The sequence below is a fragment of the Ascaphus truei genome, unplaced genomic scaffold, assembly GCF_040206685.1.
Source record: "Ascaphus truei isolate aAscTru1 unplaced genomic scaffold, aAscTru1.hap1 HAP1_SCAFFOLD_2506, whole genome shotgun sequence".
Lineage (NCBI taxonomy): Eukaryota > Metazoa > Chordata > Amphibia > Anura > Ascaphidae > Ascaphus > Ascaphus truei.
This window is the reverse complement of record NW_027455436.1, coordinates 11,011-37,118: the sequence shown is the minus strand read 5'-3', so window position 1 is coordinate 37,118 and position 26,108 is coordinate 11,011. Positions and strand designations below refer to the sequence as shown.

The following is a 26,108-nucleotide window of genomic DNA, read 5'->3' as shown; positions in this document are numbered from 1 at the left end:
GGGTGTGTGAGGAGAGAGGTGAGAGAGTGTGAGGCGAGATGGAGAGAGGAGAGAAGGTGTGAGATGAGAGAGAGAGAGGCAATAGAGAGTGTGTGAGGAGCGAGAGAGTGTATGGAGAGAGTATATGAGGGAAGTGTGTGACGAGAGAAAGGGTCTATGTGAGTAGAGAGGAGAGGGAGTGTGTGGGGAGAGCGTGTATGTATGAGTAGAGTGATTGTGAGGAGAGGGAGTGTGTGTGTGATTAGAGAGGAGCGGGAGAGTGTGTGTGTAGAGAGTGTGTGAGGAGATAGTTGAGGGATTGTGTGTGAGAGAGGAGATGAAGTATGGTGTGTGTGTGTGTGTGAGGCGAGAGAGTGTGTGAGGCGAGAGAGACTATGTGTGGCGAGAGAGTGTGTGGGAGAGGCGAGAGAGCGTGTGGGAGAGGCGAGAGAGCGTGTGGGAGAGGCGAGAGAGCGTGTGGGAGAGGCGAGAGAGCGTGTGGGAGAGGCGAGAGAGCGTGTGGGAGAGGCGAGAGAGAGTGTGGGAGAGGCGAGAGAGAGTGTGGGAGAGGCGAGAGAGAGTGTGGGAGAGGCGAGAGAGCGTGTGGGAGAGGCGAGAGAGCGTGTGGAGAGGCGAGAGAGCGTGTGGGAGAGGCGAGAGAGCGTGTGGGAGAGGCGAGAGATCGTGTGGGAGAGGCGAGAGAGAGTGTGGGAGAGGCGAGAGAGCGTGTGGGAGAGGCGAGAGAGCGTGTGGGAGAGGCGAGAGAGCGTGTGGGAGAGGCGAGAGAGCGTGTGGGAGAGGCGAGAGAGAGTGTGGGAGAGGCGAGAGAGAGTGTGAGAGGCGAGAGAGAGTGTGGGAGAGGCGAGAGAGAGTGGGAGAGGCGAGAGAGAGTGTGGGAGAGGCGAGAGAGAGTGTGGAGAGGCGAGAGAGAGTGTGGGAGAGGCGAGAGAGCGTGTGGGAGAGGCGAGAGAGCGTGTGGGAGAGGCGAGAGAGCGTGTGGGAGAGGCGAGAGAGCGTGTGGGAGAGGCGAGAGAGCGTGTGGGAGAGGCGAGAGAGCGTGTGGGAGAGGCGAGAGAGCGTGTGGGAGAGGCGAGAGAGCGTGTGGGAGAGGCGAGAGAGCGTGTGGGAGAGGCGAGAGAGCGTGTGGGAGAGGCGAGAGAGCGTGTGGGAGAGGCGAGAGATCGTGTGGGAGAGGCGAGAGATCGTGTGGGAGAGGCGAGAGAGCGTGTGGGAGAGGCGAGAGAGCGTGTGGGAGAGGCGAGAGAGCGTGTGGGAGAGACGAGAGAGCGTGTGGGAGAGGCGAGAGAGCGTGTGGGAGAGGCGAGAGAGAGTGTGGGAGAGGCGGGAGAGAGTGGGAGAGGCGAGAGAGTGTGGAGAGGCGAGAGAGCGTGTGGGAGAGGCGAGAGAGCGTGTGGGAGAGGCGAGAGAGCGTGTGGGAGAGGCGAGAGAGCGTGTGGGAGAGGCGAGAGAGCGTGTGGGAGAGGCGAGAGTGTGTGGGAGAGGCGAGAGAGAGTGTGGGAGAGGCGAGAGAGAGTGTGGGAGAGGCGAGAGAGAGTGTGGGAGAGGCGAGAGAGAGTGTGGGAGAGAGTGGGAGAGGCGAGAGAGAGTGTGGGAGAGGCGAGAGAGCGTGTGGGAGAGGCGAGAGAGCGTGTGGGAGAGGCGAGAGAGCGTGTGGGAGAGGCGAGAGAGCGTGTGGGAGAGGCGAGAGAGCGTGTGGGAGAGGCGAGAGAGCGTGTGGGAGAGGCGAGAGAGCGTGTGGGAGAGGCGAGAGAGCGTGTGGGAGAGGCGAGAGAGCGTGTGGGAGAGGCGAGAGAGCGTGTGGGAGAGGCGAGAGAGCGTGTGGGAGAGGCGAGAGAGCGTGTGGGAGAGGCGAGAGAGTGGGAGAGGCGAGAGAGAGTGTGGGAGAGGCGAGAGAGAGTGTGGGAGAGGCGGGAGAGAGTGGGAGAGGCGAGAGAGAGTGTGGGAGAGGCGAGAGAGCGTGTGGGAGAGGCGAGAGAGAGTGTGGGAGAGGCGAGAGAGAGTGGGAGAGGCGAGAGAGAGTGTGGGAGAGGCGAGAGAGAGTGTGGGAGAGGCGAGAGAGAGTGTGGAGAGGCGAGAGAGAGTGTGGGAGAGGCGAGAGAGAGTGTGGGAGAGGCGAGAGAGAGTGTGGGAGAGGCGAGAGAGAGTGTGGGAGAGGCGAGAGAGAGTGTGGGAGAGGCGAGAGAGAGTGTGGGAGAGGCGAGAGAGAGTGTGGGAGAGGCGAGAGAGAGTGTGGGAGAGGCGAGAGAGAGTGTGGGAGAGGCGAGAGAGAGTGTGGGAGAGGCGAGAGAGAGTGTGGGAGAGGCGAGAGAGCGTGTCGAGAGAGCGTGTGTGTGTGAGGCGAGAGAGCGTGTGTGTGTGAGGCGAGAGAGCGTGTGTGTGTGAGGCGAGAGAGCGTGTGTGTGTGAGGCGAGAGAGCGTGTGTGTGTGAGGCGAGAGAGCGTGTGTGTGTGAGGCGAGAGAGCGTGTGTGTGTGAGGCGAGAGAGCGTGTGTGTGTGTGAGGCGAGAGAGCGTGTGTGTGTGAGGCGAGAAAGCGTGTGTGTGTGAGGCGAGAGAGCGTGTGTGTGTGAGGCGAGAGAGCGTGGGAGGCGAGAGAGCGTGGGAGGCGAGAGAGCGTGGAGGCGAGAGAGCGTGGGAGGCGAGAGGGAGAGCGTGGGAGGCGAGAGGGAGAGCGTGGGAGGCGAGAGGGAGAGCGTGGGAGGCGAGAGGGAGCGCGTGGGAGGAGCGCGTGGGAGGCGAGAGGGAGACGCGTGGGAGGCGAGAGGAGAGCGTGGGCAGGCGAGAGGAGAGCGTGGGAGGCGGAGAGGGAGAGCGTGGGAGGCGAGAGGGGAGAGCGTGGGAGGCGAGAGGGAGAGCGCGTGGGAGGCGAGAGGGGAGCGCGTGGGAGGCGAGAGGGAGAGCGTGGAGGCGAGAGGAGAGCGTGGGAGGCGAGAATGTAAACAATGACACTGACAGTGAGTTTGAAGCAGGGGAACCTGGTTCAATTCCCCGTGTCAGCTCCTTGTGACATTGGGCAAGTCACTTTATCTCCCTGTGCCTCAGGCCACCACAATCATAGATTGTAAGCTCTGCGGGGCAGGGATTCTTGCAAAGATCAATGTTCAGCGCTGTGTGCACTGTCAGACCTATATCCTCAAAAATATATACCGTATTCCCTCAATTCTAAGACGCATGTTTCAGGAGAGGTCCCATGTCAGCGCGGGACGAAGCGGGCGGCGGCGGCAGGAGAGGTCCCACGTCTGCGGAGGGTTGAAGAGGGACAGCGGGCGGGCGTGCGGCGGCGGCAGGAGAGGTCCCACGTCTGCAGGTGAATGAAGATAAGAAGACGGCGGGCGGAGGCGGCGGCGGCAGGAGATCATAATAGCAGGAGAGAGGAGCAGGAGCAGAGCGGCACACGGGGAACGGCTGGGGAGGTGCACACTGTAACCGGAAGTCAAACACCTGTCGACTTCCGGTGTTACAGTGTGCACTTCCCAAGCCGTTCCCCTACGCCGCTCTGCTCCTGCTCCTCTCTCCTGCTATTATGATCTCCCGCCGCCGCCGCCTACAGGCTTGGGACCTGTCCTGCCGCCGCACTCCCGCCCGCTGCCATCTTCAACCCACTGCAGATGTGGGACCTCTCCCGCTGCCGCCCGCTTCGTCCCGCGCTGACATGGGACCTCTCCTGAAACACGGTAAGTGGAAAAAGTCATTCTCCTCGATTGTAAGGCCACATCGATGGAGCGTCTTACAATAGAGGAAATACGGTATATAAAACAATATAAAGACGTCATGAGCTGTATATATATAAATATATACCTACCTATACAAATAAAGCGTTATAACGACTCGCAGATTGAAACGATTCATTGGGACACTGTATGTGTTATGAGGGTTTGGATTTGGGGTTTCATTCCCTTTCTTTGCGTTTTCAGTTGATCTCCCGGCTGAGAAGAGCGAGGGACTTTTTACCGGCGATGAGAAGAGAGCGGACAAAGAGACAGACGGACGCACGGGTTTTAAGAAACAGCTGAAATTTGAAGTACGTGCTCCAATTCTCCCGAAACGCTGTCGTAACGTCCCTCCCCCGCATGGTATACTTCAGAGAGAGGGGCACAGTGTGAGGGGCTCAGTGGCATGTCATTACCCAGAATCCTTTGATGCAGCGGAAGCCCCGTGTGCCGTGCAATTATGGGGGTAAGGCAGGCGTGTGACCTGTCTCAGATATGTGAATGTGCTTGTATAGGCTTTTTTTGTTGCTCTATACTTTATATCAGGGGTTCTCTAGTCCAATTCCCCCCTCCCCCTCCCCCCCACAAGGTAAAGTTTTCAGGATTTCCCTGCTTCAGCACAGGTGGCTCAATCAGGGGCTCAGTCGAAGAAGAAATGTTCGTTTTCTAGAGGAAGGCCGCGCTCGAACAAGCTTTGAACGGAAGTGGTGCGTCCTCCATTTCTGTCCACGACCTGCGGGGGTCTACCTGGGACCACGGGAACGCTACACCTAGCGTCCACGTGACTGAGATCAGGTGCCGCACTCAAAGGTGTAAGGGCGCCGTTCCCCACCCCCACACCAAAAGGTCCCATGACCTTATTATTAATGATGTTTGTTCCGGGCAGAAGCCTGCAGTGACCATATGGCCTCTGCTGCATATTGTCTCCTACTCCCCCCCAACAGTCAGAGACTTCAAAGGGGTCTTGGACACTTGGTCCTGTTTTGCCATGACCAGATGTCCGCCGGCGCTTAACCGCCACTCGCCTCGCTGCGGGGACATTACTCTGGCGGCTGTTTTGCTGCCAAGGTAAGCCCCTAACCTCATACCTTACCCTATAACCCCCTAATGGTAAACCTACCCTAAAAACCTTAACCCCTTACCCTATAACCCCCTAATGGTAACCCTACCCTAAAAACCTTAACCCCTTACCCTATAACCCCTTACCCTAAGACCCTTTCCCTAAACCCCTATCCTACAAACCTAACCCCTTAACCCTAAAAACCCCATGCACTAATCACCTACCCTAAAAACTTTAACCCCTTACCCTAAAACTCCTTACCCTAGGACCTTTATCCAAAACAACTTACCCAATTCCCCTACCCTAAAAATTGTAACCTCTTAACCTAAATCCCCTAAAGCTACCCCCTACCCTAAAAACCATAACCCCTTACCCTAAAAACCATAACCCCTTACCCTAAAACCCCTAAAGCTACCCCCTACCCTAAAAACCATAACACCTTACCCTAAAAACTATAACCCCTTACCCTAAAAACCATAACCCCTTACCCTAAAAACCATAACCCCTTACCCTAAAAACTATAACCCCTTACCCTAAAAACCATAACCCCTTACCCTAAAAACCATAACCCCTTACCCTAAAAACCATAACCCCTTACCCTAAAAACCATAACCCCTTACCCTAAAAACCATAACCCCTTACCCTAAAAACCATAACCCCTTATCCTAAAAACCATAACCCTTAAATTAATTTCCCATGGCGGTGGCGCGTCCGTCGGAGCGTCGGTGGAGACTTGGTCGCGGCCCCCTGTCCCTTTCCGCTTCGGAGAACCTCTTACCCTGCGCCCCTCTGAGAAGGTGCTGCCCCGTGGGGTCGCAGCGGGGGGTCCACGTTTGGGATTCTTTCTTTAAGGAATAAAACAAACTGTGTAAAAATCCGTGAGAAGGAAGAACAACCACGAGAGAGGAAATCTCACCTCCTACTGCAGGGGAGGGGTCAGCTCCAGTCCTCAAGCGCCCCAACAGGACAGGTTTTCAGGATATCCCAGCTGCAGCACAGGTCTGCCGAAGACTGAGCCTCTGATTGCACCACCTGTGCTGAAGCAGGCTATGATTGAACCACCTGTGCTGAAGCAGGGGATGATTGAACCACCTGTGCTGAAGCAGGGGCTGATTGAGCCACCTGTGCTGAAGCAGGGACTGATTGAGCCACCTGTGCTGAAGCAGGGACTGATTGAGCCACCTGAGCTGAAGCAGGGATTGATTTAGCCACCTGTGCTGAAGCAGGGACTGAGCCCCCCCCCCCCTTCCCGAGACACACACTACGCTTAAGAAATTCAAATCCGATCTTATTACACGAGAGCCCCGTTATCTTCGCAGAGAGGGGGGGGCGGAAAGGAAGCGGCTCGGCGGTAACAACACTACCTCGCAGGGGAGCCGGGCTCCATTCCCGGGGTCAGCTCCCTGTGACCTTGGGGAAGTCACTTTACCTCCCTGTGCATCAGGCGCCAAAAATCATAGATTGTAAGCTCTGCGGGGCATGGGCCTGTGCCTGCAAACACTGCGCAGACTATCAGCGATGCGCAGAGAGAAGGGTGTGTCACCGCAGCGCACAGCGTGCCTCGGAAGAGGAGATAAAGGGCCATTTTCTGTGCGTCTCACTCATTTTTAGCACCAGTTCCTTCATAGACTTTAATGGGATTAAGGGACCCGCTGCTCAAAGACAAGGGTTGAATTAAGGAGAAACGTTGTGTTATGGTCCAGGGCTCCCAAACCCCCTGGCCTCTCTCTAGAGAAGAGCTGACCCAAACCCCCTGGCCTCTCTCTAGAGAAGAGCTGACCCAAACCCCCTGGCCTCTCTCTAGAGAAGAGCTGACCCAAACCTCCTGGCCTCTCTCTAGAGAAGAGCTGACCCAAACCTCCTGGCCTCTCTCTAGAGAAGAGCTGACCCAAACCTCCTGGCCTCTCTCTAGAGAAGAGCTGACCCAAACCCCCTGGCCTCTCTCTAGAGAAGAGCTGACCTAAACCCCCTGGCCTCTCTCTAGAGAAGAGCTGACCCAAACCCCCTGGCCTCTCTCTAGAGAAGAGCTGACCCAAACCTCCTGGCCTCTCTCTAGAGAAGAGCTGACCCAAACCCCCTGGCCTCTCTCTAGAGAAGAGCTGACCCAAGCCCCCTGGCCTCTCTCTAGAGAAGAGCTGACCCAAACCTCCTGGCCTCTCTAGAGAAGAGCTGACCGGGACAAGAGCCTGTCCTGTAATGTGAGACACACCATCTCAGGAACGCTTACTGCAGATAGGGAGGCTTTCATCTCAGCAGGACAGATCTTTCTCCCTGCCACGAGGAATGGAGATGTAGCCTGGCTCTGGGCTGCTCGCTACCACGGGGAATGTAGATGTAGCACGTCCCTGGGCTGCTCGCTGCCACGGGGAATGGAGATGTAGCATGGCTCTGGGCTGCTCGCTGCCACGGGGAATGGAGATGTAGCACGGCTCTGGGCTGCTCGCTGCCACGGGGAATGGAGATGTAGCCTGGCTCTGGGCTGCTCGCTGCCACAGGGGATGGAGATGTAGCATGTCTCTGGGCTGCTCGCTGCCACGGGGAATGGAGATGTAGCACGGCTCTGGGCTGCTCGCTGCCACGGGGAATGGAGATGTAGCATGGCTCTGGGATGCTCGCTGCCACGGGGAATGGAGATGTAGCCTGGCTCTGGGCTGCTCGCTGCCATGGGGAAGGGAGATGTAGCATGTCCCCGGGCTGCTCGCTACCACGGGGAATGGAGATGTAGCCTGGCTCTGGGCTGCTCGCTGCCACGGGGAATGGAGATGTAGCATGTCTCTGGGCTGCTCGCTGCCACGGGGAATGGAGATGTAGCATGTCTCTGGGCTACTCGCTGCCACGGGGAGTGGAGATGTAGCATGGCTCTGGGATGCTCGCTGCCACGGGGAATGGAGATGTAGCCTGGCTCTGGGCTGCTCGCTGCCACGGGGAATGGAGATGTAGCATGTCTCTGGGCTGCTCGCTGCCACGGGGAATGGAGATGTAGCATGTCTCTGGGCTGCTCGCTGCCACGGGGAATGGAGATGTAGCATGTCTCTGGGCTGCTCGCTGCCACGGGGAATGGAGATGTAGCCTGGCTCTGGGCTGCTCGCTGCCACGGGGAATGGAGATGTAGCACGTCTCTGGGCTGCTCGCTGCCACAGGGAATGGAGATGTAGCATGTCCCTGGGCTGCTCGCTGCCACGGAGAATGGAGATGTAGCACGTCTCTGGGCTGCTCGCTGCCACGGGGAATGGAGATGTAGCCTGGCTCTGGGCTGCTTGCTGCCACGGGGAATGGAGATGTAGCATGTCTCTGGGCTGCTCGCTGCCACGGGGAATGGAGATGTAGCATGGCTCTGGGATGCTCGCTGCCACGGGGAATGGAGATGTAGCCTGGCTCTGGGCTGCTCGCTGCCACGGGGAATGGAGATGTAGCCTGGCTCTGGGCTGCTCGCTGCCACGGGGAATGGAGATGTAGCACGTCTCTGGGCTGCTCGCTGCCACGGGGAATGGAGATGTAGCATGTCCATGGGCTGCTCGCTGCCACGTAGAATGGAGATGTAGCACGTCTCTGGGCTGCTCGCTGCCACGGGGAATGGAGATGTAGCCTGGCTCTGGGCTGCTCGCTGCCACGGGGAATGGAGATGTAGCACGTCTCTGGGCTGCTCGCTGCCACGGGGAATGGAGATGTAGCCTGGCTCTGGGCTGCTCGCTGCCACGGGGAATGGAGATGTAGCATGGCTCTGGGCTGCTCGCTGCCACGGGGAGTGGAGATGTAGCATGTCTCTGGGCTGCTCGCTGCCACGGGGAGTGGAGATGTAGCATGTCTCTGGGCTGCTCGCTGCCACGGGGAATGGAGATGTAGCATGTCTCTGGGCTACTCGCTGCCACGGGGAGTGGAGATGTAGCATGGCTCTGGGCTGCTCGCTGCCACGGGGAATGGAGATGTAGCCTGTCTCTGGGCTGCTCGCTGCCACGGGGAATGGAGATGTAGCCTGTCTCTGGGCTGCTCGCTGCCACGGGGAATAGAGATGTAGCATGGCTCTGGGCTGCTCGCTGCCACGGGGAATGGAGATGTAGCCTGGCTCTGGGCTGCTCGCTGCCACGGGGAATGGAGATGTAGCATGGCTCTGGGCTGCTCGCTGCCACGGGGAATGGAGATGTAGCCTGGCTCTGGGCTGCTCGCTGCCATGGGGAAGGGAGATGTAGCACGTCTCTGGGCTGCTCGCTGCCACGGGGAATGGAGATGTAGCACGTCTCTGGGCTGCTCGCTGCCACGGGGAATGGAGATGTAGCACGTCTCTGGGCTGCTCGCTGCCACGGGGAATAGAGATGTAGCACGGCTCTGGGCTGCTCGCTGCCACGGGGAATGGAGATGTAGCCTGGCTCTGGGCTGCTCGCTGCCACGGGGAATGGAGATGTAGCATGGCTCTGGGCTGCTCGCTGCCACGGGGAATGGAGATGTAGCACGTCTCTGGGCTGCTCGCTGCCACGGGGAATGGAGATGTAGCACGTCTCTGGGCTACTCGCTGCCACGGGGAGTGGAGATGTAGCATGGCTCTGGGCTGCTCGCTGCCACGGGGAATGGAGATGTAGCCTGTCTCTGGGCTGCTCGCTGCCACGGGGAATGGAGATGTAGCCTGTCTTTGGGCTGCTCGCTGCCACGGGGAATAGAGATGTAGCATGGCTCTGGGCTGCTCGCTGCCACGGGGAATGGAGATGTAGCCTGTCTCTGGGCTGCTCGCTGCCACGGGGAATGGAGATGTAGCATGGCTCTGGGCTGCTCGCTGCCACGGGGAATGGAGATGTAGCACGTCTCTGGGCTGCTCGCTGCCACGGGGAATAGAGATGTAGCATGGCTCTGGGCTGCTCGCTGCCACGGGGAATGGAGATGTAGCCTGGCTCTGGGCTGCTCGCTGCCACGGGGAATGGAGATGTAGCATGGCTCTGGGCTGCTCGCTGCCACGGGGAATGGAGATGTAGCACGTCTCTGGGCTGTTCGCTGCCACGGGGAATGGAGATGTAGCATGTCTCTGGGCTACTCGCTGCCACGGGGAGTGGAGATGTAGCATGGCTCTGGGCTGCTCGCTGCCACGGGGAATGGAGATGTAGCCTGGCTCTGGGCTGCTCGCTGCCACGGGGAATGGAGATGTAGCATGGCTCTGGGCTGCTCGCTGCCACGGGGAATGGAGATGTAGCCTGGCTCTGGGCTGCTCGCTGCCACGGGGAATGGAGATGTAGCCTGTCTCTGGGCTGCTCGCTGCCACGGGGAATGGAGATGTAGCATGTCTCTGGGCTGCTCGCTGCCACGGGGAATGGAGATGTAGCCTGTCTCTGGGCTGCTCGCTGCCACGGGAATTGGAGATGTAGCCTGTCTCTGGGCTGCTCGCTGCCACGGGGGATGGAGATGTAGCATGTCTCTGGGCTGCTTGCTGCCACGGGGAATGGAGATGTAGCAAGTCTGGGCTGCTTGCTGCCACGGGGAATGGAGATGTAGCATGGCTCTGGGCTGCTTGCTGCCATGGGGAATGGAGATGTAGCATGTGCCTGGGCTGCTCGCTGCCACGGGGAATGGAGATATAGCATGTCTCTGGGCTGCTCGCTGCCACGGGGAATGGAGATGTAGCATGGCTCTGGGCTGCTCGCTGCCACGGGGAATGGAGATGTAGCATGTGCCTGGGCTGCTCGCTGCCACGGGGAATGGAGATATAGCATGTCTCTGGGCTGCTCGCTGCCACGGGGAATGGAGATATAGCACGTCTCTGGGCTGCTCGCTGCCACGGGGAATGGAGATATAGCATGTCTCTGGGCTGCTCGCTGCCACGGGGAATGGAGATATAGCATGGCTCTGGGCTGCTCGCTGCCACGGGGAATGGAGATATAGCATGTCCCTGGGTTGCTCGCTGCTACCGGAGATTCAACTGTTCTGCGGGTTTGAGCTGACTGGTTTTAATGAAGATTTCACGTTTTTTCATGTATAAGGAAGGGTTAATAATGGTCAGTGAAGGGGTTGAATGGGCAGTGCTGTCTAGGTCCCGAGTGTACTATGTTTAGTGTTTAGTATTTAGTGTTATGTTTAAGGGGTCTGTCCCTCCTAGGGGCAAAGTGTACTAATGGCAGTGACATGGTTAAGGGGTCTGTCCCTCCTAGGGGCAAAGTGTACTAATGGCAGTGACATGGTTAAGAGGTCACATCTGGGTGATTGATGCCTTTTTACCCAAATCTGACATCTACAAGTATTCTTGGGGGGATGATTGCTGCTTTAATAACTGATGTTTATGTCTGTAGGAGCTGCAGTGTAACGTTTCTGTAGAAGAAGATAATAGACAAGAATGGACCTTCACGCTGTACGATTTTGATAACAGTGGCAGAGTTACACGGGAGGTAAGAATGCCAGACACTTTTTCATATATAAATATATGTACACTGTATATTATAGTACTCGACTGGATTCCAAGAGCGATTAAAGGACCAAGACAACAACCAAAAGTAAGACGGGAGGATGAGATGAGACAATGTATTAGAGCGACGTGGGGAAGAGAGGCTGTAACCGCAGGACCTGGGAGATCACTGAGAAGGCTTCATCCAGCAGCGGGGAGACGAGGGCTGAACATGTCACTGCCATTAGTACACTTTGCCCCTAGGAGGAACTGACCCCTTTAACCATGTCACTGCCATTAGTACACTTTGCCCCTAGGAGGGACCAACCCCTTAACCATGTCACTGCCATTAGTACACTTTGCCCCTAGGAGAGACTGACCCCTTAACCATGTCACTGCCATTAGTACACTTTGCCCCTAGGAGGGACTGACCCCTTAACCATGTCACACCATTTGTACACTTTGCCCCTGGGAGGGATTGACCCTTTACGGAAGCCAATACCATTGTTAAATTCTTTCCAAAATATTGTTCTTAGGTTAGCTCTGAGAGATTGTACCTTTTGATGACTATACCTCTGATCCTACATCCCTTTGTCAACCAATCTGCAGCATTTCAAAAGCCTCATTACAGGAACGACAAGTTCGGCGATGTCCTTTTGCCGTGTCAGTGTTGAAAACATTCCAGTTTTAATGCCTTTGATGAGCGGTTCCCGGCTGTCTTTGTGTGTGTTAAGATAACTGAAACGCTTTAATATTCATGTTGAAAAGAATTAGCTAATAGACTCTTTTCCTCCATTGCAAAGGCCATTGACAGTCCAATTTATTTTGCACTCGGGGTCTTTTGAGAGCTGGCGGCCTGCTCTGTAATTATCTTCATAGGATAAATTGGTAATCGGACTTGAAACTCGGATAATTGAACGAATGTGCCGTGATCCGTGAAGCGGGGGGGGGGGGGGGGGGGGGGAACGAGGTTTCAAAACCGGAGCCAAAATAGAACGAGTCTTTGAGTTCTTGTAACGGTCCAGTCAATGTCTTTGTTTAATCAGCGTGATCAGCTCTCTTAGGTACAGTCACCTGTAAGTTTGATACCTGGCAAACAGTCTTCTCACCACAAGACATTAGATAAAGATTGTAAACACACTCGAGGCATTTGCTTACCATAAAATTAACACTTTTCGGAGAGAGAAAAAAATAACTTCTCTGCGTTTTTTTAGCCTGTATTATTGGGAAATCCTACAGGTATTTTGGATCACATTTTTTTTTTTTTTTAACCCAACTCGATGAATTTGGCTTGCTTTGAAGTCTCCAATCAGACTTAAAGTACCTGATTTACTTAATTGCACTCTGTTAAATATGAATATGGGAACGTCAAATACAGGACAAATGTGCACTAAACTTGTGTAACAATGTAGAGTGTGAAGAGTGGTGCTCAAATCAAATCACATAAGGCTCTATGTTGAACTTGAGGATAAGGTATACTGTATAACAGCCCAGATGTTGGTAGGATGGTAGACAAAATGAAAGCATAATTACCATTGCCTTGGTGGGATAAGTGCCTAGTGGGATCCACCTGACATCCACAAATAATGACACACCAGTGTATGTCCCAACTCAAGGTAATAAGTATATATAGCAGATTAAGTCTGCTGACGGGACTTATATGAGGGCAGTATGGCCTGTTACCTGCCAGCTTCCGGCATCCGCAGCGCGCAATCTGTTGTAGTAGAAATCCGGAAACGCAGTGTGTAGCAGAGCGCGGCGGAAGTAACTTCCAATCCTGGTCAAAATGAAAAAAATTCCCAAGCAAGCTCCAAATAGGCAGATCAGTTTTATTGCAGGCTCACAGCAATAGGACTAGTATAACGCACCTACGCGTTTCATGCAGAGGCACTTTGCTTTTGCACGAAACGCGTAGGCGCGTTATACTAGTCCTATTGCTGTGAGCCTGCAATAAAACTGATCTGCCTATTTGGAGCTTGCTTGGGAATTTTTTTCATTTTGACCAAGATTGGATGTCATTTTTGCTGCGCTCTGCTACACACTTCGTTACTAAACGTGTGTAGGCTGAAGATGACATTAACACCAGGAGCCAGACTAACCCGAGTCCTCGTCGTGTTTCCCTTGTATTTAGGATATTACAAGTCTGCTGCACACCATATATGAAGTATTTGATGCATCTGTTAACCACTCATCCAGTTCCAGTAAAACCCTGCGGGTCAAACTCTCTGTGGCCCCAGACGCCACTCTCAAGAAGAGGACGATATTACTCAACCATGCAGGTGATACAAATGGCCGTCCACCATGGTCCCCAACCGCCAACACTTCATTGATACTTCTGTGTCCATAGGTGTTAAAAGCTCATCCCTGATCCCTCTGTGTGTTTGTGTTAGTATGGGCAGTGGGTCTGTTCAAGATTTATCTAGTGGCGTTCTAGAAGATGTTCTAGAAACATTTGTAAATCATCTTTTAAAGTTGTGACTTGTATTTGGGGTGCTTGGCTTATGAGCACAGACGGGTCCCCAAACCTGCCTTACCCCATAATATGCACAGCATGCTTCCGCTGCAGCCAAGGATTCTGGGTAATGGCATGCAAATGAGCAATCTTAGTGCGTCACTTTTTGCTTGAACGTTGGTCCTGGTGCGCTTGGCTATGACGGTAGGCAGTCTGGGGGGGGGGGGGGGGGAAGAACGGCAATTATCCGCAGCAATTTCTGTGTATCTAACGTTAAGGGGGTGATGTTTGTGTTTGCAGAGCTGCAGGGCGGGCGGAACAGGAGTGAAAGCAAAGTCACTGAGGATTTACGGAACTCAGAAAAGAAGCAGAGAGCTTCTGGGAGGTACGTCGCCATCACCGGCAAAGGTCCACCAGCCATCGCAAAATACTAGGTGTACACACTGCAATGTTTGTGATTTTGCCTAAAACGGCTACTAAACAGGAGAGAATAGACGTCCTACACATATTTTTTTATATAGCGCTGTACGTAGAGGTTTTCCAGAATCCAGTTCCTTCCCCTGAAGAGCTCATTTCAGTGTCGGCGATAGTGAGGTAAAGGGATTTGCTCAAAGACACAACGGGAGCAGGCACTGGTAATAATAATCTGGAGTGCCCCCAGTTCAACGTCAGGGTCTTAACTACTGAACTGCTCCTTCACTTATCAACGCTCTGCTGATAAGTGGGACTTAAGCCTCTCACGTTTCCGGTGCCTTAGGGACGTTCCTGGCATGCCCGCGACACTGTGATATATATATATATCAGTGTGACTGAGCCGCTGATTGAGCGACCCTTGCTGGGATATCCTTAAAACGTAACCTGTTGCTGGCCCGTGATGTAGTCGCTGCGTCCCAGGGCACCCAAAGGGTTAATCCACTAATGGAGGCTCAGAACGTTTCTGGTTCTCTTGTGTCGTGTAGACGCAACGCCGGCGAACACGAGCCCGAACAGGCGGAGCGCCTGCGTCAGTGCGTAGACGAAAACATCGAGCGGAGAAACCACTATCTGGATCTGGCGGGAATCGAAAACTACACATCGAAATTCGGACCAGGTGGGTGTGGTGTAGGTGCAGTGCCATGTGGTCGTTCCCCTTATCTCTCACCCCCCCCCCGTCCTTATCAGAGAGACAATAAAGATGTGGGGAGGGGGGACTCTGGCTGTACAAGCGCTCGCTGATCACACAGTGACATCACACAGTGACATCACACAGTGACATGTATGTATGTATGTCTTTATTTATATAGCGCCATTAGTGTACATAGCGCTTCACAGCAGTAATACACGTGACGGTCATGTAGATAACAAATAATATAAATAACACATGAAGGGGAGAAGCGCTTCAGAGATAAAAGTTAGGAAAAGAGTCCCTGTTCTGAAGAGCTTACAATCTAATTGGTTAGTAGGAAGGACGTACAGTGACAGTAAGTGTGAGATTTGGGTAAAAAAAAAAGAAGGGTATGAATCACCCAGAGGAGTTAGTTCACTTTAGTCCTCAAAGGGACTATCCATTTAATCAATTTTGGCCCCTCTAACAGAGAAAGGGTTAAACAATGGGCAGTTACCCTGTATAGCCATGCAACACATAATTATACATCCAATAGACTGACAAGCAGTCTTATCACCAAAATACATTTTTCGCTGTGTTATGTTTTGTATGTTATATCTGTAAATCAAGTGGTTGATGCTATGTATAATGAATAATACAGTACAATCTGTTTTCTTTCACCAGGATCCCCTGAAACAGCTGAAAAACACGACTCGCAGACGAGGGCTTCTAATCAGCTGAGATCTCGTTCTCATGAGCCCGAAACCCTCCATCTTCACCACCGGAGATCCCAGGCCTTGGATCCGGGACATTTCCACATGACTAACCCTTCCCACCCCAAAATAACGGAAGTTCAGCAGAGGCTGCGAAATCAAGATGCTAACAAGCACTTGGTTCGGTCTCCCAAGGTTTCAAGTAAAAATGCAACGGCCTCTGGCCAACCTGGAAGAACAAGGAGCAAACCCAGCCAGGCTGCGTCCATGCCGGTGACTTCCCCAACTGCACTTAAGGGCCAGAGCCACCCCTACCATCCCATACCATCTCAGCAACCTCATCGGAAGAGCAAGCAGAAGTCCAAGGAGAGCCACCAGATGTGCAAGGCCTTCCAATCTCCTGTGAATGGGGTGGAAAAGGAGCATGTGAGGGATCTGCCCAGCATGGTATTGTACGAAGGTCACGTGGGACAGATGATACAGAGACACGAGCATCATCATCATCATGAGCATCACCACCACTACCACCACTTCTACCAAACATAGACTGGAGACGATCCATCCCACGCCTGACAGGGCGGTCTGAGAGAAGCAAGGATACCATATGAAGGAAGTTGTGTTATCAGCAACGATACTGATACTCCACTAATGGACAGCAAATATGACGTACATCACTATATGTCGTGGAACTACGGAGTGGACCCAAGGGGCACATTATATGGATACAGCTATAACTTTGGAGTTGTGATGAAGGCAATCAAAGCACTTCCTTTAACCAAGATGTTGTATGGATGGAGATAAATTTTATCTCGTGGACATTGGAAAAAACAATGACTTATTGCACAGAAGGGGAGCCAGTTTGAACGGTTTGGACTCCAGAAAAACACTTCTACTAACAACAACAAAAAATTCAAACAGCTGCTACCTCTAGTATTATTCAGATGTCAGATTATTTCACTGATGTAATGAGCTATCGGGAGATGGGCTGAGGTTACGGTAGTTATGTAGTAATGTGTTGTAAGTTCATAACCTGAAAGCTATCTTAATGATTGCAAGGAAACTGCCAACGTACTCTCTTTACTAAAGCGACTATGTTATTCATCAGTTAATATTTATATATAATGTATTTTACGCTGTCCGTTTCTTTGCCCGTGGAGACTACTTGAGAGTTTAATAGAATGCTGTGGGTGTGGCCACTTATATAATATGCTACGGAGCTGTCTTATCATGGCCGGGAAAGATCCGCGCTCCATCCTTTGAATGGAGTTCAAATCTTTCCCAGCATAGTGGAAGAGGTCCTCCCATCTCTTTGAATATGCGTCAGAGTTTCCAAACATGGACTGTTTCTCCATTTTTTTCTTCCAGATTCATTGACGACATCTGTTTTTGGGTTTGTTTGTTTTTTTCACTTTAAAAGTTGACAAATACATCTATAAATATATATAAATATATATCTATACACTCAGGTACATTTTTGCGTTAAAGACATCTGTGGTTTGATTATTCGTAACGTTCTGTGAGCTGTGACGTGTATCATAACACGTGGAATCTTGCAGTTGAACATTGATATGATGGATAGAAATGTTCTGTGGGTTCGGGGCAAACTCCCTTTTTAAAACTGATTTGACTCATGAAGAAAGTATGTTTCATTTCTTTGTATGTTTTTATGTTCCACACAATAAAAGGAGAGCGGATGATAGGTCAGTTCTTGTTGTGTAGCAGATGGTTTTATGTAGAGGAAAATTCAAGGGGGTTGGGGGGGATATGTAAGTCTGATCTTTTTAGGCATAATTTATATCTAAATCAATCACAATCACAGACATGTTCCTATCGCAATGTATTCTTCTGTACCAGATAAGATGATGATGATAATTTCCTGGAACGTGGGCGGCATTAACTCTGATGAAACAAAGACAGATACTTACCTAAAGAGGTTAGATATGGACATAGCCTTGTTACAGGAAACCCACCTGACACCGACGGAACATGACAAACTGAATCAAGGCTGGGTCCAATCATCTTTATCCTCACACTAGAACAGTGAAAACAGAGCAGTCGCTATCCGCACTGGGAATGGCGTCCTGAAAATCAGTTGTGTGACCCTCAGGGTAGATTCAAAACTGTTTTTGGCAAACTAAGGAGGGTTAAGACTTCCCTGACAAATATACATGCACCAACAATTCATGGCAGAGCCTTTGCCACATCCTACCACCCCTAGCAATGGATCACCAGATCATACTAGGAGGAGATTTTAACATAGTAGAAGACCCAATATTGGATAGGTCTGCTACAACAAAATGTAAAAAGGACACAATATAAGATCAGAAGCCACTCGGACATTACATTTCTTAAAAAAACACTTGAATATTGTAGACCCCTGGAGACTGCTCTACCCATTGGTGAAGTATTATACCTGTGTTTTGCGTGCACATAATTCTATGTCACGCATTGATTACCTGTTGGTCTCGACCCCTCTTTTACAAAAAATATCCAAAGCTAAGATTTACAATGCCTGTATATCAGACCACTAGCCCACAGGGCTCCAAATGCTGTTGGACTCTGATACTATGGTCCCGAGAACATGGTCGCTCCCCTCTAAATTGTTAGCTCAGGACAGCTTTGGAGTAGTAGTCCATAATAAATGGGTGTAATTAAAAAAAATTATGCAGAACATATAGGGGACCCCTTCTTGCTTTGGGAAACTGCTAAAGTAGTCCAAAGATGGGAAATAATATTGTACGATTCATACCAGAGAACAAAAACACAACTAAAAATATCTTTATTGTAACCAAAAGTTAACTGAAACTTACTCCAAATTCAAAGAATCACTGACTCCTCAAAACAAAGAGGTGCATTTGGTGAAAAAAGGGGAGCTTGTGGTATTAGTACACGAGACTGAATTGCTGAATCAAAATGATAGAAATGTAAGATTCATGCGTTACGGAAATAAAGCTGGGAAGAGGCAAGCTAATTTAGTAGCACACAAATCGCTTCACGTGTCATATAGCGGCCTTGAGAGACTAGACAGGGACTAGGCACACGTGTACCAAACAAAAAACACGACATCTTGCATAAATTCTATGCAGACCTATATAATCCTCCAAACATTAATCTAGATCAGCAAGATAGATTCTGGAGAGATTTGAGACTCCCTTGGCTGTCAGAGAACTCCAAATATATTTTAAACAGCCCCATCACCGCAGAGGAAGTCTCTAGAGCCATCAAACAGGTTACAAAGCTCTGGGACCTGATGGTTACTCAGCCGAATATTTTAAACATATGATGTTGAAATAACATCACACCTGGTAAAGGTATATAATCGAATAATGTCACTAGGAGAAAGCCCCCAAGGATTTGGTTTAGCGCTAATAAAACTAATCCCAAAAAAAGATGAAGACCCGGAAGAGCCGGCTTCCTACCGACCAATTTCTCTCCTCAATCTTGACTACAAAATATTCACCAAAATTCTAGCAGATTGACTTAAACATCTTCTCCCAGAGTTAATACACCCAGACCAGACTGGCTTTGTTTGGGCAGATACTCAGTCACCAATATACGGGAACTCTTGAAGCCAATTCAATTTTATGGAGAGGCCAATGGCCTTCCTCTGCCCCTAATGACCACGGTTCGGCCTGTGTTCAGTCTGGGTGCAGAAAGTGTTCGATAGATATATTAATCTGGCCTCATTTATTTCAGACCCTCGAGAGGTTTTGGCTTAAAGATAAAATGTATAGAATCCCTTATAACTATGCCCAATCGAGTGCCTCAATCTCTTTCAGTGGTAAATCATCTAAACCATTCAAACTGTATAAAGGTGCTAGGCAGGGTTGCCCACTATCGCCACTGCTATTTGATATAGCTGTTGAACCTCTAGCTATCACTTTGAGAGAATCAATTAAAGGGTTACAAATTGGGAACCAGATAATAACATTGGATTTATATGCAGACGATTTTCTTTTGTTCTGTGCAGACCATTAACTATGTCTGGTAGGATTGATCTAATTAAAATGGGTTATTTCCTAAAACTTCCCCTGTTTATAAGGAAGAAAGATATCACAAAGACACATAGAATATTTTCTCATTTGATTTGGAGATTTACCCTGGTGGCGCTGGCTAGGTACATTAGGGAGTGGCTACTTGACAAGGCAGAGTTTGGGAATTCTGGTATAGAGGGAACCCTGGGTCTCCCACACTGCCTGAGGTTACTGCCCTTCCTACAGAATAAGGATAATGCATATAATACTCTGAATGGCATTATGTTTTTAGATACTGTAAGAGCCTTGTGTAAAATATGTACAATTTCAAACTACCACTAAGGCTATCCAACTTCTTACCGATTACAGGGAACCCCGAATTTACGACAGCCAAAGAAAACACACTTTTTAGGAGTTAGGCCAGTAGAGGACATGTTCATGTCACAGACTGTTTTAATCCGAGACAACAGATTTTCCCAACCTTCCACCAACTCAGAGAAAGATATCAATTACTAAATAAATACTTCTTTACCTACTTACAGTTGAGACATTATGTGACTTCCTTGATGAGGGAACATCCATCCCTATTAGAACACAATGCCTTGAAGTCCGGTCTTGAGATCTCCATTCAAACGTTTTTCACCTCTAAACTTATCTATACCGCCCTTGTAGAGACCGGTACTGTGGGTCTCTGGAATCCCTTATTTGTCAAATGGCTGGCGGACTTCCCTTACAGATCAATAAGTCCTGGTCAGAGGCTACAGGACTGTCCGTTCCATTCATCTGGATGCTAATTTGAGGAAACTGCATATTAAGATATTGAACCAGGCATTCCTCACCCCAACACAACTAAACAAATTCCAACACAATTCTCTGATAGTGCGTAAAGTGCAGTAGTAAGAAGGCCAAAATTTCACATCGCCTGCGTACAGCAGAAAGAATAAGAAATTCTGGTATAAAACCTTACGGTTTTGAAACAAGCTGCTAAAAACAAAGCTTCCGCACGACTTTAACCCAATGTTATTCGGATGTGTGGAGGGCTGAAATAATTTGACGGTCAGTTTGCCGCAGCTGGTGGGAATGATTCTCCTCCTGGCACACAAGCTGATTCTGGTCAACTGGCTAAAACCATTCGCTGCAACAACTGGACAATTAGAAGCTTTTTCTGATCGCAGTTATGATGAGGGAAAAATGTGACTCATTTGGAGACAACATAGTTACATTATAGTAGATGCGGTTGAAACAAGACATACGTCCTTCAAGTTCAACATATGCCAAATTTAGACGACAGATATTCTATCCTATATTCGTACTTACAGTATATTGATCCAGAGTTAGGCAAACAAAAACTCCAGTGACATATCATCCAATGATATCTCATAAGGGGAAAAATAAATTCCATACTGACTCCAAGAATTGGCAAACAGATTACTCCCTGGATCAACATCCTTCCCATGTTTACTTATTTGGTATATCCCTGTATACCTTTCCTTTCTAAAAAGATGTCCAACCTATTTTTGAAACATCTATTGTATCTGCCATCACAGTCTCCATGGGTAATGAATACCACATTGTAACTGCCCTTACTGTAAAGAACCCTTTCCTTTGTTGCTGGTGAAATCTCCTTTCCTCCCACCTTAAGGGATGACCCTGTGTCATTTGTACTGCCCTGGGGATGAATAGTTATTTTGAAAGCTCCTAGTATTGTCCCTGAATATATTTGTATATAATCATCATATCCCCTCTTAGATGCTTCTTTCTAATGTAAACAAATTTAAAACCAGAGACAGAACATGAAACACAGACAGAGCACAGTGCTACATCCATTGACACAAATACACGGTACAGTGCCTATATATATATATATATATATATATATATATATATATATATATATATATATGACATCTTTTGAATAAAATGGTCTTTTAGCTTAACTCTTTGGTCAAAGTGTCGTAAGTCCTTGAGCCCCTCCAAGGCAGAGCACTGGTCTGCCATGGAAGGGCTCAAGGGCTTACGACACTTTGGCCAAAGAGTTAAACTAAAAGACTATTTTATTCAAAAGATGTCTATATATATTTATATATATATTTATTATATATAGGCACTGTACAGTGTATGTGTGTCAATGGATGTAGCACTGAGCTCTGTCTGTGTTTCATGTTCTGTCTCTGGTTTTAAATATATATTGCCATGCTCAGTAGCACTCCTCTTTGACACTTATACACATATATATATTAATATATGTTGTGGTTATTTTGGGGGTTCAATATGAGCTTATAGGGGTTCTGTATGTAATGTAAACAAATGTAATTTAGCTAGCCTCTCATAAGTCAGACCGTCCATCCCCTTTATTAATTTGGTGACTCTTCTCTGTACTTTCTTCTCTGTACTCTCTCTATTTCCATAATGTATTTTCTAATGAGTGGTGCCCAAAATTGTACTCCATATTCAAGATGTGGTCTTACTAATGCTTTATAAAGGGGCATAATTATGTTTACTTCCCTTCCATTCATTGCCTGTTTTTTTTTTTATAACTCTCATTTTTATTTGGTATTACAGAGCATACATAATATCACCACCTATTGGCATACGTTACAGAATACCCAATTTTGTCATCAAAACAGTGACACGTAGACAGGACATGAGACAGACGTAACAAACCACACGTAAACCACATCACTAAGACGGACAGGACAAACTAGACTGGGGTGAGACACATTAGGGTGGGTGGGGGTGGGGGGCACCTGTAACTGCTGCATCGGAGCGGAGGATCTGCTATTAGCTCTATGTGTACGCTAGGGTGTGTTGTGGATATCCCGGTGGTTCTATGTTCTCCGTCGCTATGTCATCATCTCGTCTGGTCTGCTTTGTCCAAGGAGAACGCATTTATCTATATTAATGCAAAATTGTGGCGGCGTCCACCCCCGGGATGTCTGTTTGGGCCAGCCATGGGGCCCATACGTTTAGAAATTTGGAGCCAGAGTCGTTGATCCAACTCGTCAACTGTTCCATCTGGCAGACATGCCAGATTCTGTTCCTGATTTTAGCTATAGTGGGTAATTCCTGTTGTCTCCATACTGCTGCGATCTCACACCTCGTGGCGGTTGCGAAATGTGCAACCAATTTGAGTGTCGCGTTAGACACGTCCTGAGGCCGTCTGCCCACGAGGAACAGCCACGGGTCCAGGGGGATCTCCAAGTTGAGGATTCTTTCTAGCCAATCTCTAATAGATTCCCAAATCGGGACCACTTTCGGGCAAGACCACAGCATATGTTTTAAATCAGCTGTTTCCCCACACTGTTTTGGGCAGAGCGGGGAATAGCTCTTGATAAATTTAGATAATTTCAATGGGGTATGGTACCACCGCATTAGGACTTTATATGCGTTCTCCTTCAACGTGGCACAAATTGAGCTTTTGGCAGCTGCCTGTAATATCTGATCCCATTCCTCGTCCTCTAGTGTCTCCCCTAAATCTGTCTCCCAATGTCGCATGTATTTCAGTCGGGGGGCGTCGGAAGTCTTCGGACAGACTACCTCCCTGTACATCCGAGAAGTTAGTCCTCTTGTGTCCGTCTCTCTGGAACACAGCTGTTCGAAATTGGTTCGTGCTGGGCGAACCGGGAATTTATTATAGAAAGCCCTAACCTGGAGGAATCTAAATAATTCTGTGTTGGGTAGCTTTTTCTCATCCTTAATCATATCGAACGTCTTGATATATTTACGTCCTTCCAGGTCCTTTAATCGTAAGTACCCCGCTTGCGTCCATTTTACAAATTTGTCACCTAACAGCCCTGGAGCAAAATCCGGATTTCCCACCAGGGGGGTCATCAACGACTGTCGTGTGGTCAATTTAGCTTTAAATTTAGATGACTCCCAGACCGCTAGCGAGTTCGCAATTGCGCAGAGTGGCATCCCTAATGATTTCTTACACTGTTTTGGAAGCCAAATCAGATCGTGCAGTTTTACTGGCGCACAGCATTCTGTTTCTAGGGCCACCCATCTTCTATTTGCTGGGTTCGAGTGCCACTGGACAATTTGGCATAGTTGTGCCGCCTTGTGGTATGCCAACAAGCAAGGTACCGCTAACCCTCCTCTTGTTACTGGTTTTGTCAGTATGCTTTTCGCAATTCGTGGGCTTTTTTTATTCCAAATAAATTGAATAATGTGAGCCTGCAGCGTGAGGACCTCAGTCCTAACAAGAGGTATTGGGAGGGCTTGAAACAGATATAGTAGTTTAGGCAGCAGGTTCATTTTGACACTGTTGATCCGCCCAAACCACGATATGCCATAACCCGCCCAAACCCTGAGATCTTCCTTCAGTTTCTTCATTATTCTGGGGAAATTTGCTTTATATAGTGTGTTGTAGTCCTTTGTGATATACACCCCTAAATATTTGATAGCGGAGGGTTGCCATTTAAAATTGAAGTTGAGCTCTATCAATTTTTCGACCGGCTTGGGTAGATTGATGTTAAGCGCTTCCGACTTGGCCTGGTTAAGTTTAAACCCCGACACCAAGCTGAAAGTTCCCAAGATCGCAAAGACGTTGGGCAAGGAGGTGAGGGGCTTTGACAGTGTCAAGATTACATCGTCGGCGTATAACGCTACTTTATGATGCTGCTCCCCTATATCTATCCCTGTTATATCTGGGCTTGCTCTGATATGAGCCGCTAACGGTTCTATGCAGAGGGCAAATATTAACGGTGAAAGTGGGCAACCTTGTCTTGTCCCGCTACGGATGTTGAATATCTCCGAGGGGAATCCTTGGTGTCTCACCCTTGCAGTGGGACCATTGTAAAGGGCTAGTATTGCCTCTAGAAGGCGCCCCCCGAACCCAAACGCCCCCAGCGTCTCCCTGAGGAAGGGCCAGTCAATCCTATCAAAGGCCTTTTCGGCGTCCAGACTCAACAACATAGACGGAATATTTTTATTTTTTGCCAAATCAATCAAATCTACAATCCGCCTAGTATTGTCTGCCGCCTGCCTGCCCTCAATAAAGCCTACTTGATCCGGGTGAATCAACCCCGGAAGGACAATGCCCACCCTGTTAGCTAACAATTTTGAGAAGATTTTAGTATCTGAATTGATCAGGGATATTGGCCGGTAGCTCTTGACGTCTGCCGGGTCCTTACCGGGTTTGTGGATCACAGAGATAGACGCCTGGAGCATCTGTGCCGGGAGGGGATCTCCTGCTAGAATCCCGTTAAATAGGGACAACAAGTGGGGGGCCAGAATCTTGACAAATTTCTTATAATATAAATTTGAAAATCCGTCTGGACCAGGGGCTTTAGCGGGTTTAAGGGACTTCATTACCTCTGTTACTTCCTCAAGGGTGAAGTCGCCCTGGAGTGCCTCCCTATCCTCCCTGCTCAAGGTAGGCAGATTTGCCTCTTTTAGGAATTTGTTCAAAGTTGCTGCGGTCTTTTGTGTGTGGCTGACCTTATCTCCGTCGTATAATGTGGCGTAATAATTCTTAAACACCTCCACTATTTGTCGAGGATCGGAGGTAAGGTCCCCCCCCTGAGATTTGATGGATGCTATACGGTAATTTGGAAGCTTGTTTCGGAGCTTATTGGCTAATAAGGTATCTGGCTTGTTGGCTTTCTCATAGAATCTGCGCTTTGACCATGCCAACTCCTTCTCGGCCTGAGAGGTCAGGACCAGGTTAAGTTTAATTTTAGTGTCGCTCAGTTCTTTCCAAACCAAATTATCCTTGTGCGTTTTGTGTTGAGCAGTGAGATGTGTCAATTTCTCACGTAGCTCTTTTACTCTCGCCTCTTTTGCTCTCTTTCTTTTTCCTGCTATGGTCATCAACACCCCTCTCATGGTAGCCTTATGAGCCTCCCAGAGCGTGGATTGAGCCGACACACTGCCTTTGTTGTCCTTAAAATATTCTTGGATTCGCTCACCAATCTCTTTTGCAGTTACGGGGCATTTAAGGAGGAGTTCGTTGAGCTTCCAGTTTGCTCCCGGTCTGTCTAAGGCGTCTAATGTGCACCGCAGCTCTACCGGTGCATGGTCGGACCACGAGATTCCATGTATCTGCGTGTGCCCTACCACTGGGACCACTCTATTGGACACCAGGAGGTAATCTATCCGACTGTAGCGATTGTGTGGGTGGGAGTAAAAGGTATATTCCCGTGCATTAGGATGTTGTTCCCGCCAGATATCAATTAGCTGACAATCTTGCATACCCTTATGTATGGTTAGTACGTCCTGTTTGTGGGATAGGTTAGGTCTCGTACATCTGTCCAGGTCAGAGTCTAGTGTGCGGTTAAGGTCGCCTGCTATGAAGATATGTCCCTTTGCGACAGTGTGTAGTTTATTAAAGAACTGTGTAAAGAATGTAGCGCTCGTCTCGCATGGGGCGTAGACTGACACCAATGTCAGAGGTTGACTCTGTATCATCCCCGTAAGGATGATATAACGACCTTCCGGGTCCGTATATTGTTTATTTATATCTAACGCCAGTTTATTGTGTACTAAGATAGCCACTCCTCTTTTCTTTGCCTTGTTAGAGGCCAGGTAAAAAGTTCTGTAATTTTTGTCTAGATATTTCGGGTGATTGGAGTGTGAAAAGTGGGTTTCTTGTAGAAAAAGTATATCGGCTTTCATGCGGCTATATTCTTTAAATGCGATTCTACGTTTAACCGGGCTGTTAAACCCTTTGACATTGTGTGTAATCATTATTAGTTCATTACTCATCCTTGTCTGCAGAAGAGGTGTGCTCCAATGGCGAGGTCATCTGGGCCGTTCGTT

At 49.6% G+C, this 26,108-nt stretch overlaps 1 protein-coding gene across 1 annotated transcript; it reads left to right on the top strand.

Annotated features, from left to right (window-relative positions):
* The first annotated feature begins 3,650 nt into the window (after positions 1–3,650).
* Positions 3,651–17,074, top strand: LOC142481318 (protein naked cuticle homolog 1-like). The gene is made up of 7 exons (XM_075582779.1): positions 3,651–3,672; positions 3,871–4,019; positions 11,035–11,130; positions 13,258–13,405; positions 13,879–13,963; positions 14,538–14,668; positions 15,347–17,074. Exons 1-7 carry the CDS (start codon positions 3,651–3,653, stop codon positions 15,919–15,921), a joined length of 1,206 nt encoding a protein of 401 aa, XP_075438894.1. The 3' UTR covers positions 15,922–17,074.
* The last annotated feature ends 9,034 nt before the right edge of the window (positions 17,075–26,108 follow it).